This window comes from Pongo pygmaeus, chromosome 1, assembly GCF_028885625.2.
Source record: "Pongo pygmaeus isolate AG05252 chromosome 1, NHGRI_mPonPyg2-v2.0_pri, whole genome shotgun sequence".
Classification (NCBI taxonomy): domain Eukaryota; kingdom Metazoa; phylum Chordata; class Mammalia; order Primates; family Hominidae; genus Pongo; species Pongo pygmaeus.
In genome coordinates, this window is record NC_072373.2 from 78447222 (window position 1) to 78462465 (window position 15244).

General features: G+C 39.7%; 1 protein-coding gene across 18 annotated transcripts in view; it reads right to left on the bottom strand.

The window, feature by feature from the left end:
- Positions 1-7479: 7479 nt before the first annotated feature.
- PRRC2C (proline rich coiled-coil 2C) overlaps positions 7480-15244 on the bottom strand; it is a 108281-nt gene continuing 100516 nt past the window's right edge. For 9 of the 18 annotated variants that reach the window (XM_054481941.2, XM_063648755.1, XM_054482421.2 and 6 more), the window contains 5 exons: positions 13798-14016; positions 13274-13377; positions 12523-12649; positions 11416-11652; positions 7480-9416 (listed from right to left, as the gene is read on the bottom strand). In XM_054481941.2, the coding sequence (XP_054337916.1) occupies positions 9156-9416; positions 11416-11652; positions 12523-12649; positions 13274-13377; positions 13798-14016 (948 nt within the window). In that variant the 3' untranslated portion in view covers positions 7480-9155. Of the gene's footprint in view, positions 9417-9809; positions 9863-11415; positions 11653-12522; positions 12650-13273; positions 13378-13797; positions 14017-15244 lie in introns of those variants that run through there. The other 9 variants (XM_063648775.1, XM_054482752.2, XM_054482671.2 and 6 more) reach the window with 5 other exon arrangements.

The following is a 15244-nucleotide window of genomic DNA, read 5'->3' on the forward strand; positions in this document are numbered from 1 at the left end:
AGGCCTAAGACGCCTAAGGGGCTGCCTCGGCCGTCCGTCAGTTACCTCGTTTCCCGGTCAGGGAACCAAGAAATGTAGCATGACCAGCCGGAAACAAAACCTCTCAGACACCGAGTTGTAGAAGGAAGGGCTTTATTCAGCTGGGAGCATCGGCAAGCTACTGCCTTAAAATCCGAGCTCCCTGAGTACACAATTTCTGTCCCTTTTAAGGGCTCACAACACTAAAGATTTCACATGAAAGGGTCATGATTGATTGAGCTATCTAGGGGATAAGTGAGAGGGGTTTCATGCACTGGTAGTCACAGTGAAACAGAACAGAGCAGGGAGTTCCACATGTTCTTTTATACAATGCCTGAAATCTACGGGTAACATCGGGTTCTAAGTCAGGAGTTGATTTTTAACTACTGGGTTTAGGCCCAGGCAGGCCCAGGCCTGGTTTCGGGCCTGGTGCCGGGCTGCCTGTCTTTGGTTTTACTTCCTTGTTGTTTTTTCTTTTTTTCTTAAAACAGGTACTGAATATAAAACAATATAAAACAATATGAGAAGGTCTCTCTCTTCCCTCAGAGCCACTGCACCCAGCTGAGTGATTTTTCTTCTCAACTAGCAAGGCATACCTTGAAGAAATTGTGGGTTTGGTTATAGACTACCACAGTAAAACAAGTCACATGGACTTTTTGGGTGCCCAGTGCATATAAAAGTTGTTTACATGGTTGCTATTAAGTGTTCAATAGCATTATGTCTAAAAAACTGCATACAGTTTTATTTAAAATAATTTATTGCTAAAAAAATGCTAATGATCATCTGAGCTTCTAGTGAGTCATATCTTTTTTTTTTTTTTTTTTCTCCTGAGACGGAGTTTTGCTCCTGTTGCCCAGGCTGGAGTGAAATGGCGCGATCTCAGCTCACGGAAACCTCTGCCTCCCGGGTTCAAGCGATTCTCCTGCCTCAGCCTCCTGAGTAGCTGGGATTACAGGCATGCACCACCACGCCTGGCTAATTTTGTATTTTTAGTAGAGACGGGGTTTCTCCAGGTTGGTCAGGCTGGTCTGGAACTCCGGACCTCAGGTGATCCGCCCGCCTCAGCCTCCCAAAGTGCTGGGATTACAGGCGTGAGCCACTGCGCCCAACCAAGTCATATCTTTTCGTTGATGGAGAATCTTGCCTTGATGTTGGTGGCTGCTGCCTAATCAAGGTGGTGGTTGCTGAAGACCAGGGTGGCTGTGGCAATTTCTTCAAATAAGATAATGAAGTTTGCCACGTCAATTGACTCTTCCTTTCACGAATGAGTTATCTGTACCACGTGATGCTGTTTGATATCATTTTACCCCCAGTAGAACTTCTTCTAAAGTTGCAGTCAGTCCCGTCAGACCTTGTCACTGCTTTATTAACTGAGTTTGTGTAAAATTCTAAATTCTTGTCATTTCAACAACATACACAGCATCTTCACAAGGAGTAGATTCCATCCCAAGAAACCACTTTCTTTGCTCATCCATAAGAAGCAACTCCTCATCCGTTCAAGTTTGATCATGAGATTGCAGCAATTCAGTCCCACCTTCAGGCTCCACTTCTAACTCTACCTCTCTTGCTATTTCCACCACATCTGCATTTACTTCCTCTATTGAAGTCTTGCATCCCCTAGGGCTCCATGAGGGTTGGAATAAAACTTTTTCCAAACTCCTATTTGTTGTCGATATTCTGACATCCTCCCATGAACCACAAATGTGGTTATTAATGGCATCTAGAATGGTAAATCCTTTCATATGGCTTTCAATTTCTTTGCCCAGATTCATCAGAGGACTCACTGTTTACGAAAGTTGTAGCCTTACAAAATGTATTAATATATATATATTTTTTTCTGAGACGGAGTCTCACTCTGTCACCCAGGCTGGAGTGCAGTGGCGCAATCTCAGCTCACTGCAACCTCCACCTCCCGGGTTCAAGCAATTCTCCTTCCGCAGCCTCCCGAGTAGCTAGGATTACAAGCATGTGCCACCATGCCTGGCTTTTTTTTTTTTTTTTTGTACTTTTAGAAGAGATGGGGTTTCACTATGTTGGCCAGGCTGGTCTCGAACTCCTGACCTCGTGATCTGCCCGCCTCGGCCTCCCAAAGTGCTGGGATTACAGGTGTGATCTACTGCGTCTGGCCTAATATTTCTTAAATAAGACTTGAAAGTCAAAATCACTCTTTGATCCATAGGTTGTGGAATGGATGTCATGTTACCAGGCAGGAAAACATCAATCTTCTTGTACAGCTCCATCACAGCTCTTGAGTGACTAGGTGCATTGTCAATGAGCTTATCATATTTTGAAAGCTTTCGGTTTTTTCCGCCCCTGAGCAATAGGTCTCAACAGTGGGTTTAAAATATTAGATGCGCTATGCTATAGAGATGTGCTGTCATCCATGCTTTGCTGTTCTATTTCTAGAGCACAGGCAGAGTAGATTTAGCTTAATTTTTAAGGGCCCTAGGATTTTCGAAATGGTAAATGAGTATTGGCTTCAGCTTAAAGTCACCAGCTGCATAAACCCCTCACAAGTCAGCCTTTTTTGAAGCTTTGAAGCCAGGCATTGACTTCTCTGTAGACTATGAAAGGCCTAGATGGCATCTGCTTCCAATAGAAGGCTATTTTGTCTACATTAAATACTTGCTATTTAGCATAGCCCCTTCATCAATTATCTCAGCTAGATCTTCCAGACAACTTGCTGCTGTTCCTACATCAACTCTTGCTGTTTCACCTTGCACTTTAATGTTATGGAGATGGGTGTTTTCCTTAAATCTCATGAACCAACCTCTGCTAGCTTCAAACTTTTCTTCCACAGCTTCTTCACCTCTCTGACTTCACGGAATTGGAGTTAGGGCCTTGCTCTGGATAAGGTTTTGGCTTAAGAGAATGTTGGGCCTGTTTCAATCTTTTATCCAGACCACTAAAACTTTATATCAGCAATAGGGTTCTTTTGTTTTCTTATCATTGTGTAGTCACTGGAGTAGCACTTTTAATTTCCTTCAAGATTTATCTTTTTCATTCACAACTTGTCTAATGGGCCCAAGAAGCCTATCTTTCTGGCCCATCTCAGATTTTGCCATGCCTTCCTCATTAAGCTTAATCATTTTCAGCTTTTGATTTAAAATGAGACGTGCGACTCTTCCTTTTACTTGAACACTTAGAGGCCACTGTAGGGCTATTAATTGGCCTAATTTCAATATTGTGTCTCAGGGAATATAGAGGCCTAAGGAGAGGGAGAGAGGGAACAGCCTGTTTGTGGAGCAATCAGAACACGTGCATTTATGTTCACCATCTTATGGGTGTGGTTCATGAGGCTCCAAAACAATTACACTAGTAACATTCAAGATCCCGGATCACCATAACATGATAATTTAAGCCTGAAATAATTTTGAGAGTTATCAAATGTGACACAGACAGGAAATGAGCACACATTGTTAGAAAAACAGCACTAATGAACTTGCTCAACATGGGGTTGCCACAAACCTTCGATATTTTGAAGAAAAAATCTTGCAATATCTGCAAAGTGCAGTAAAACAAGGTACGCCTGTAACTTCAAGTACAGTGCTTTCACAACAGTGTAGCTTAGTAAAGAGCTTACACTTAAGAATTCGACTGTCTGGACCAAAAAACCCTGCCTCCTCTGCTTACTGGCATGTGTAAATAATATTACCTACCTTATAAAGGTGGGGGGTGGAGGGGGCAAGTGGGTGATATTTATGTGTAATTTCCAGTTTTCCCCTGTAAGGTTCTAAGCTGGAGATACAATTCTGATAACTGAGTCATGTAACTGGAAACTTTATAACACCCATTTATATTCCCAGGTTATAGAAAGCTAAGGCCCAATCAGTCTCCTCAATGGGTATCACGATCAGCTTCTGTGAAGAGTGTGGTTTTTACTCCAATTACAACCTTCTTTGCAGCTTCTCATACTAGAGAGGGTGTCTCCTCCCCGGAACCAATAAACCTTATCCACATTGGTAATTAAAAAAAAAAAAAATAGCCACTGAATCCTTTAGCCAAGCAAAATTTTAAAGTGGAATTGCTTCTGTTTAATAGTGTGTACTTCCAATCTGAAAACCACTGCCCTAAGTAAACCAGATTACATCAGTTCCACAGAACTGTCTGAAATTAACTATTTGGCCTCTTGACAAATCTAACCCTGGAGGGCCAGAATGCATCTCTGTCCCTCTACACCATCCTTGAACTTAATAAGACTTATTCACCTGGAACCACAGGCTCTGCTTATTGAAATTCTCTTCCTCTGTTCTCCACTGAACATTAGCGCCTTTTCCAGCTCAGATAAGGAAACTATTGCTTTTTTTGCTCATATACCAGGAAGACCCAAATTTACACGCAATTCTACTTATTAAATATTAGCTAGTATGAGAAGAAATGGTGAGAAGGCCAGATCAGGAGTAAAAACCTCTGGAAGATTTTAATCATATTTAGAAGGTTAAGCAGTACAGGCAAATAGATTAGGGGCGAATAGCTTAGACTGGAAAATGGGGTTTGAGGCATCCATGAAATAAGGGCTAGGTATCTATCAGTGATGAAAACCTGAAATGCCTCAAAGCCACCACATGTATCTCCACCCACACCTCAGACTGTTAAGAAACTGTCCTCTATATTCCCAGCACCTGACACATACAGAGTTAATACTTGCCTGATTACTCCTTGCCTGATTACACCAGAGATTCACCTCTTGCTTAAACTCTCTACCTCAGGTAAGTTTTCCTTTTCCTGTAGCACATTATTCCTTTCTGTCGAGGGAAGTTTTTTAAAAAATCATTACATTACAATATGAAGTAAATTTGTGGCTCTTAACCAAACTCTATTTAACCACTTCCAAGGTAATATAAGTTGACTGATGACTATTAGCTAGTAGGTAGTTGTCAATATTACTTGATTTCTACAATTTTTACTGTAAAAACTGTGGTCAAATTAGGGGTATGAAGAAAGCTGGAAAACTGAGGGAAGGTATCTGTGAAAGTTCAAGGGAATTCTCTATTCAGATTTCTTTAAGACAAAACTGAAAACTATAGATGATGCATATGTAATAGAATCTAGGCAGCAGACATCTCAAATAAATGGTGTAGTCCTTCATTAAAAGAGTGTATGGAAAATAAGCACACATCTAATACAAGCAATCAAAGTATCTAGACTTTGTGACTTTCCACTTTAACTGACCAACCACCAATCCTAGTTCTTCTACTTCTAAAGCACCTACAAAATAATTAGGTCTGTCAAACTATGATATAGTTTTATATTTATCCATAAGGTGGAAAAAAGTTGCAGGGGAATGTGAAGTCAGTACTGAAAATGGTAAGCATCTATGAAATATGCTGCAATGGCAACATGAAAAATCACTGGTTACTTGTTAGAAAAGACACTTAAATAGCTTCTGACTCATTCTACCCTCTGTATCTTTCCTCTGGCCAAGAGTTTGTTGGAACTTTATAAACTATACCCTCCTCTCGTTCCCCAACCCTCCTCCCCCAATCACTCTTCTATCATAAGCACTATTTGTTATTAACTAGGGGCGAGGACTTGGACTCCCCTTACCTTCTATCAGGGCAGCTCAAGGGACAATGTTCAGAAGCTTATGTGACCAAGTATCTACAGTCAACTATTAACTGCAAAACCTTTTGGGTTATTCTGTCACATGTCAGAGAAGCCAGGGACAAAACTGCATGGCCAACTGCAGAGACACTTATATACACTATTTTACTTTCATTCGATATGCTTTTGGTGCCATTTTTCCATTGTAGGTTCTAGCAAAGGACCCAAGGTATTAGTGGTATTTTAACAGTTAATACAACCAAATAGCACATGCCTGCTGGTTTGCAAGTGGGGGTAATGCAAGCTGTATAGCTGGTCACCCATTAGGTCTTAAAATTTAGGAGGATTAAACTTAAAAACTAGAATATGAGAAATACTGACAATGGCAGTGACTTAGTAAGGCAAGTATTTGATTCCCATTCTTATCCATCATACCTCTTCCCCCAATCCCCTGCAATAAACCACAGCTTTTAATTTAGAGCATATTTTGAGAAAAACCCTAGACTGAAAACTTGGATCAAGGCAGGGTCTATTAATACGTATCAGACCTGGTGTGGTGGCTGACGCCTGTAATCCCAGAACTTTGGGAGGCTGAGGCAGGTGGATTGCTTGAGCTCAGGAGTTCAAGACCAGCCTGGGCAACATGGAGAAACCCCGTCTCTACCCAAAACAAAACCATCAAAACTTGAGTATCTTGTGTTTAAGAATCACAGTATCCACGAGTTAAGAAGGCACGTGTCATTAGTAACTAAATGACTAGTTTTCTCAAAGCTGGGTCTGGAAGCCGTATGTTCTGAACATGGGATTAAGTAATTACAATTCCTCAGTATTTCATTTCATAAATTGAGTAAATGATAGAACAAATGCCCTATAGCCTTTTAGGGCAGGTGATGATGTTCATGAACATGCTAACAAAGCTATGAAAAATACAAACATAAATAATACTGAGATCTATTTTTGGTCCTTCAGCTTCTGACCAAAAGATGGTGACTCTTTTCTACATCTGGCACTATGCATCAAGAGAACTTTACTCCTTGACATCTCCTGCTTCGGCCTCCCAAGTAGCTGGGACTACAGGCATGCACCACCACACACAGCTAATTTTCATATTTTTAGTAGAGAGAGGGCTTCACCATGTTGGCCAGGCTGGTCTCGAACTCCTGACCTCAGGTGATCCGCCCACCTCAGCCTCCCAAAGTGCTGGGATTATAGGCATGAGCCACCACGCCCGGCTGACAGATTTGTTTTCAGTATGAGTTTGGCTACTTCAGAACAGGGGCCATGACTATCTGCCATGACAATAGTTACTTTAGCTGAATAATCTTCAGAGTTCTTCAAAGTGAGAAGTCAAGGCTTTGGATGATAATCCTTTTCTAGAGTATAATGTACTTTTTTTTTTTTTTGAGACGGAGTTTCACTCCTTTGCCCAGGCTGGAGTGAAGTGGCATGATCTCAGCTCATTGCAACCTCTGACCCCCGCCCCAGGTTCAAGCAATTCTCCTGCCTCAGCTTCCCAAGTAGCTGGGATTATAGGCACCTGCCACCAGGCCCAGCTAACTTTTGTATTTTTAGTAGAGACGGGGTTTTGCCCTGCTGGCCAGGCTGGTCTCAAACTCCTGACCTCAGGTGATCCACCTGCCTTGGCCTCCCAAAGTGTTAGGATTACAGGCGTGAGCCACTGCTCCCGGCTGTATAATGTACTTTTTTTTGGTATTTTTAGTAGAGATGGGGTTTCACCATGTTGCCCAGGCTGGTCTTGTACTCCTGAGCTCAGGCAGTTCACCCACCTCGGCTTCCCAAAGTGCTAGGATTACAGGCGTGAGCCACTGCGACTGGCCAGTACTCTTGACCGCTATTTTTAATACATGACAAACCCTCTTGCTTCAGATTTTAGGAAATGATTAGAAGCTCCAAGAATCATTATTTAGAGAATACTTTATTAGTTTCTGTAATCAAACCCATGTAGATAAGACCTTACATATTTAATACAGTGCGTTACCCCTGTACAAATGGAAAAAAATTAAGTTTAACGTTTCTAGACCAATATGGCTGTTTATTTCTGTACAATGCCAACTCAACACAGTAAACTGGGATATTTTTTCCAAAGTTGACAGCACAGCTAAAGTTTCCAAAAATTCAAATTATATATATATATGTATATATATATATATTTATATAAAAAGACCAATAGCAGTATGTTATGCATCAATAGCAGCAACAGCTTTTCCAGGTTCTGCAGTCATCTGAATAAAATTATAGAGACATCCAGCACACTCCATTTAAAAAAAAGGGGGGAAAAGGTAAAAAACAAAACCCCAGAAAATTGCAAAGTTCCGTTACTGTTGTGGTACCTGGCACCATTTTTTAAAATTAGCTTCTGAATCATCATCTGGAAAGAAAACATTCTAGAATAACATCATTAAAAACAGCTCTGATAAAGCACGGTCACTACTACGTATCATAAAGCAGGTACAAGATATTTTACATTCACAGAGGTATGATACAGTACTGTCCTATATCTATAATACTAGAGGATACAATTAAAAAGGCATTATTTGAGACTTGATTCTACTTTTCCAGCAGAGGGCCCAAAGGATGGCATGACACAGCTCTGTAAAGAAATGCACCTTCTTAGGATTTCCTTTAATTAGTGGCACAGTTCTAGGTACTCACTGTTCTTCATAAACACCAGCTAAAAACTGGTTAAAAAAAAAAAAAAAAAAGAAAAAAAAGAAAAAAAACCCCAAATCATGGGATTCATACAAAGATGACTGAGTGGGGGCAAGGAAGACTCAACCTAACCAGCATTTTACCAAATCTGTCATGTTTGAATGGTGAGAGCTCCATGGAAGAAAGGAGATGCTAAGTAGCGCTTCAAAGCTTCAGACCACAACCAAAACACAGCACCATTTCAAACAGAAGCAGTAGCCAAACACTGCTCACTTTGATATGGTTCAAGGATGCTGACATAAATATTTATCTGCTCATTCATCCAGGAAGAAGGGGAGATCAGTTACTACTGTACTTTGATTGTGTTCAACTCAATCACCATGTTATAAAAATAGCAAGCTGCCATAATAAAAAATAAGGCTCCTCTATCCAGCACCAGTTATCTTCAGTTCTTCACCTCCAAGCCTACAAATGCCATAACCATATCCAAAGAACATAAGGGAGCAAAAAAACCGCATCCGATGTAGTAGCTGGGACCATCACACTGTTCAGGCTGAGCTATTCCTCTGCTGTGTTATTTTCCTTATATTTTTGGTGTTTCATCTAATTATAAGGATTTTTAGGCCTAAATTATATGCACTCAAAAAAATGGGTGCAGATATTTATATATAAATTCTGACTGAAGATGCATGGCCATCAACCGAGCACATGTTATATAGTAGGTACAAGCTTGCAAAGCCTCGTTTTTACTGGTACAGCAGCTGTGTGTCAGTGTAAATTGCTCCTATGTCCCTTGTACATCTCCAAGCTCTGAACAGGATAATGTCACAGACCATTTTGCCCCTTTGGCTGCCAGCATTATCTGACTTAATTCTCCATGTTTTCCCTCCCCCCTCCCAATCCCCTGCAATAAACCATAGCCTTTAAGATTTTGTTTCTTCGGTTTTGATCGCCTGAGGTTTGATTGGTCCAGTTCTAACAGGTTTGGTTGCTATGGAGGGTGCAGGGGGTGGCTTTTCTTCTACTTTTTCCTGACGGACCCCAGGGGGGTCGGTCAGTGTTTCAGGAGCTTTACTTGAATCACTGTCCACTTTCTGGGCTTTGCCTCCTCCTATCTGTTTGCTCTGTTGCTGTTCAGAGAAGAACCGTTGCGTGGACTGAAGAACCTCTGCTCTCTGCTTTGCCTTAAAAAATGAGAAAGAACAACTGAAAATACTGCAGCATTACCAAAGCCTGTCAAATCAATCTTGGTTCAAATTCTTTTACCAATCACAAATCAGTTTTCCCCACACTGGTTTGGCCAAAGCCAAAAGTACCTCATTGATCTTTGAGCTTTTAATGAATAGATTTCTTCCTATTTTTGAAATATTTCATTTGATTTAAAAAAAAAAAAAAAAAAAAAAAGAAACCACAGGACCACCTCCCACCACCTTTTCAAGGTCTGCCCTCTCATATTAAATTTTATTTAGGGAACCTGCTTGCAAATCTGAAAACATACATGTAACACTTAAAACTTCTAGTTATCAATATGTGGTCTACAATAAAATGAAAAGGAAGCACTTATATTGTGGCATTACCAACACCTAGGACCAAATGTCTTGTGGCTGAGTCCTCTTCCCACAGCTCTCTTCTGCAGGGGAAGAGCATCAGAAATTAGTAACTACGACTTCACTTGATCACTAAGTTCTGATAGCTCCTACCACATTCTGAGCTGGTAAATAATTTCTTAGTTTTGACTATGTGCCCCCAAAAATATACTTACGTCAAATCTGTAAATTTTACCACTGTAACATTCATCATTAAAACTTAAGTTTCCATCCTTCTTGCATATTAAAAAAATGCTTTATGTTCTATAGGTAACCTGTACTATCCAAAGATCTGAAGCAATTTTCAAGTAGCTTGTACCCTCTCCCACCCCATTATGATTATTAAGCTCTAATGTTATTTCCAACATGGGAATATGTGAAAATCAAGAGCCAAGGAGCCAGGAGCAGAACTGGAATCCAAGGCCAAATAACTTCCTAAGATTTTTACTCACACTGGTATTTCTAATTATAACAAACAGATGGAAATCCTAGGCATACAGCCTTAATAAAAGTAGATAATTATTTAATAAAAGTTTTGCTGCTGGGTAGTCTTTAAATTTGATTACTCAGGATCAGAAACACTAGGGATGTTGCCCCAAAAAGAAACTTTAATCAATCAATCAAATTTTCTAATAGGATTATCATAAACATGTTTCTAATTCAGAGTAAAGCATTACTATGCACATTTCCCTGTTTGAAAGCAGTAAGCTTTTCTTTGTTCTAGTCTGATCTGATGACATATGTAGTGACAAAACAGGCAAAAATTACTAAGATCCCTGAAAGTCAAGCCTAAAGTAAATATAGAAATAAACGGATTCAACTGGCTGTACTGGCAGACATGTAAGGTTTATGCTACAAAACTGTCCCCACACAGACTCCTAAAGGCACTCTTTCTGCATTAGCAAACCTCATGTTTATCAGTGCCTTTCATCATGAAGGATCCCAAAGTGCTTTTCTGAGTTCTTCATCTATAACTGCACAATCCACTGTGGAATACAACCACCTCATGTGGTAGGCCAAAAAGGGTATGAAAACAGTTTGAGAAGAAAAACTGTACTTTGATGACTCATAATGGAAAAAAGTACTAAGATAGGTAACACATCTTACCCATTCCAGAGTTTTCATATAACCATGATTTATATTTTAAGCTGCTGGGAGGAGGAGAGTCAGGGGAAAGGGGGGAAGAAAATATATATTAAAAAAAAAAAAAAGAAAAGAAAATGGGGAAGTCTATAATAATTCATATTACCTCTTTGCTATTCCAAAAAAAAATTTGCATCTAAACTCAGATCTCCCTCAAATACTTATTTGATAACAATTCATTTGGCCACAGTTTAAGGCACTAATTCATTTCCTGACTACAGTTGCAAAAAAAAAAAAAAAAAAAAAAAGAAAAAAAGAAACAAAAAGAAAAAAAAAGATGAAAGGAATGGGAATGGGGGAAAAAAAAAAAAAAAGGGGGAATGAATAAAAGTAGTTAGCTTAGTTAAGTCTGCTAAGACAATGAATGCCTGGATATAGTTATGGGTCCAGAGGCATTTTAAGACATGGTTCAGAGACAGATTCTTGATCTGTTGGCTGTTAACACTGTACTAACCTTCATGTCTTGTTCAGCCTTCAACGCAGCCTGGGCCTGATTACCTCTGACTCCAGATAGTGATCCACAAGGACCCCTGGCTACATGTGGCAAACGAGCATGGCTCATGAGGCCTGTGGTCAGCGGAGGAGGCATCTGACTGGCCAGTGCCATTGGTGGCCTCTGAACAGGCGCTGGGAAGGTGTTAGTATGTGGGGCTCTTACCAATGGAGGGACCAGGTTAGGCTGAGAGAGAATCTGAGTGAAAAAAACAAAACATACAACATTGAACTGTTAAAAAAAAAAAAAAAAAAACAAAAAAAAAAACTGCCAACTAGACCAGGTTGGCTCATCCCAGAGTAAATCTGTGCCCATCCTACCAGTGAAAGGAAGTGTATAGATTGTGCCATTCCATTAACAAGGACAAGGAATAAACAGGCCATGCTTGGAGAGTTTAACAGAAAAATTAGGCAAAGCATGCTATGGCACTTCAGTTGGTCCTAGCATCTCAGTTGTAAATTCTGAAGGGGGGGATAGAAAGACTTTTAATTAGGCTATCTTTTCAAAAGGTAGCGGCAGAAAAGGCACACACCTGTAACAAATGTAATCTGAAGATAAATAAAATCAATACTAATTCAACAAATGTGAATTTCTCAGGAACCAGTTCTAGTTTGTGAGAGTTCTTAGTCCTTTTATACGATCAGCAAGGGGAAGAGAAGCCAATATTTTTTACATATATTAAAACATCTTTTTGGAAATTTTATCTCAATTGCACATAAATATCTTAACAACAACAAAAAACAATTTTAAACCTAGAAAACTTCAAGCACTGGGACCCTTCGCTGAAAAGTCAACTCCTTAAAGTTAAAAGGAAAAGGACTCGTTATCAGAGCTGTGTGGGGAATCTTTTAACTATTTCTCTTGTCTGCTTTAGAACTAAACAATTACCATGTCTGGCTATAAATCGCAGACTATCTTTATAAAATAAATTTATTGTTAAATTCAGAAACTATTTTTTATTAAAAACTGTACTTCTTAACTGGTTAACATAAGGCAAGATCATAATTTATCCATATTAGCAACTATTTTTAAGTAAATAATACTCATTTCTTAATTATATCTGCCCACCTGGGGTGCAAACTGTGTAGGAAATGGTTGTGTCATTCTCACAGTGGCAGGGGCTGACTGGAACTGCTTCTGGTAGACAATGCTGTTCATTTTGCTGGACTGGCTGTTCGGACTTGTAGAAGTAGCCCTTGGAAAGAAGCCATTACTAGTCAGTATAGTAATACCAAGTAAATAATGCTGTTAGATTTTTGCAAACACCGTTCTTGGTATTTTCATCATACTTGGTAGTTGGTAAAAATTTACTATGATGATTACCAAAACATTCTGGTAGAAGAGAGACATTGGAGGAGCAGAGGTAAGAAAGGATACCAGTTACCAGTTGGATTGGCTGGTTCGAGACCAGCTTGGACAATATTTTTTAAAAAATTAGCCAGGTGTGATGGCACGTGTATGTAGTCCCAGCTACTCAGGAGGCTGAGGCAGGAGGATTGCTTGAGCCCAGGTGTTTGAGGTTGCAGTGAGCTATAATCATGCCACTGCACTCTAGTCTGGGTAACAGTGTGAGACTGTCTCAAAAAAACAAAAGAAAAAAAGATTTGCTCTGTAACAAAAGAATTTACTTAAAATATAGTACAATAAACACATTTTAAATAATTTAAAAGCGTAACATTTTAGACAAAACTATCAAAAAGAATGTCTTAATAATTCCTTTTCTGCTTGGAAAACGGATTATGTCACACAGGACTGATAAGTATTTAACAAATAGTGACCAAATTGGAATTTCATAAGCAAATTTAAATGCCCATTTTACCGGAAGGGACTAGATGTTGGTGTGGTGCTTCTACCAGCGATTGGAGGTGTGCCTGGTTTTATATCAATGCCACTTCCAAAGGCTTTTAGTTCCATTTCAGACATCTGAGGAAAAGCATAAAATAAACTTAACATTTCTTTAATTCCATAAGCTAAGTGCTGTGTTTACATGTCCTATATGTGAAGACGTAATCTAGGAAAGGGCAAAGAACCTTAGTACAAAACTCCTATAGTTAGGCTTCAAGTATTATGGAATTACCAGACCAAACAGACTTATAATTAAATAAGCCCAAGAGACACTATAAATCCAATTCTTCCAATAAATTTGTGAATTCTTTGTTACTAGGTAAAAACTAGATGGGGCCAAACACATTAAAAATAGATAAAATGTAAATATACTGGGGTTTGAGATTTTTGCAGGGTGGTAAAAACTGACGCATTTTAGTTTTTTAGATAACACATGCATATATCTGAACACACTACCTTAAATTCTCAAATAACCTGTGCAAATGTCTCTTTACTTACTTTTCCTGTGGTTGCAATCATGCTATGCTGTGTTCCAGCAGGAATTAATCCTCTGAAAGGCTGGCTTACTTGTGCAGGACGACTCAGACTCTGAGCTTGTGCTTGGGGAGTGGTATGCTGTAATGGGGGCTGAAGAGTCTGAGGCAAAGCAATTAGAGGTTGCCCTGTAGATCCAAAATTAGGCAAGGAAAGCTGGGATGCTGGTAAAGGTACTGTAACCTAGAAAATAAGTAAAGAGAAACTGAAGCAATTTGTTTCTGTTTACTACAGACATATCCATACAACTATACACAACTCTTCAAATACTTTTGAGTAAGATTTAAAATAGAACACATCAGCCAGGTGCAGTGGCTCATGCCTGCAATCCCAGCACTTTGGAAGGCCAAGGCGGGCGGATCACGAGGTCAAGAGATCGAGACCATCCTGGCCAACATGGTGAAACCCCGTCTCTACTAAAAAAAAAAATATGAAAATTAGCTGTATATGGTGGCATCTGCCTGTAGTCTCAGCTACTTGGGAGGCTGAGGCATGAGAATCACTTGAACCCAGGAGGCGGAGGTTGCAGTGAGGCGAGATCATGCCACTGCACTCCAGCCTGGCGACAGAGCGAGACTCTGTCTCAAAATAAAGTAAAATAATATAAAATAAAATAAATAAATAGAACACATCCATCTACTAATATATTTCACATATTTCTTTTGCTTAGTGATGACAAGATGAGTATCTCTAATCTGAAAATCAAAATCCAAAATGCTCCAAAACTTTCTGAGAGGCTGATATGACACCACAAGTAGAGAATCTGACAACAAGTCCAGGCACGGTGGCTCACGCCTATAATCCCAGCACTTTGGGAGGCCAAGGTGGGCAGATCACTTGAGGTCAGGGGTTTGAGACCAGCCTGGCCAACATGGGGAAACTCCATCTCTACTAAAAAAATAAATAAATAAATAAAATAAAATACAAAAATTAGCCAGACATGGTGGTGGGTGCCTGTAATCTCAGCTACTTGGGAGGCTGTGGCACGAGAATCACTTGAACCCGGGAGGTGGAGGTTGCAGTAAGCCAAGATCATGCCACTGCACTCCAGCCTGGGTGAGGGAGACTCCATCTCAAAAAAAAAAAAAAAAAAAAAAAAAAAAAAAAAATCAACACCTGACCTCCTGCGACAGATCAGTTGAAGTGAGGTCAGAATTTCTGTTTCATGCACAAAGTTATTTAAAATGTTGCTTAAAATTACCTTCAGGTTATATGTATAAGGTATATATGAAACAAAGGAATTTCATGTTTAGACAGGCCCCACGCCCCAAGACATCTCATTATGTATAGGCAAACATTAAAAAAAAAACCAATCTGAAATCCGAGACACTTCTGGTCCCAAGCATTTCGGTAAGAGACACTCAACCCTCAACCGTATCTCCATTCTTCTATTAAAGATACAACATAGTTT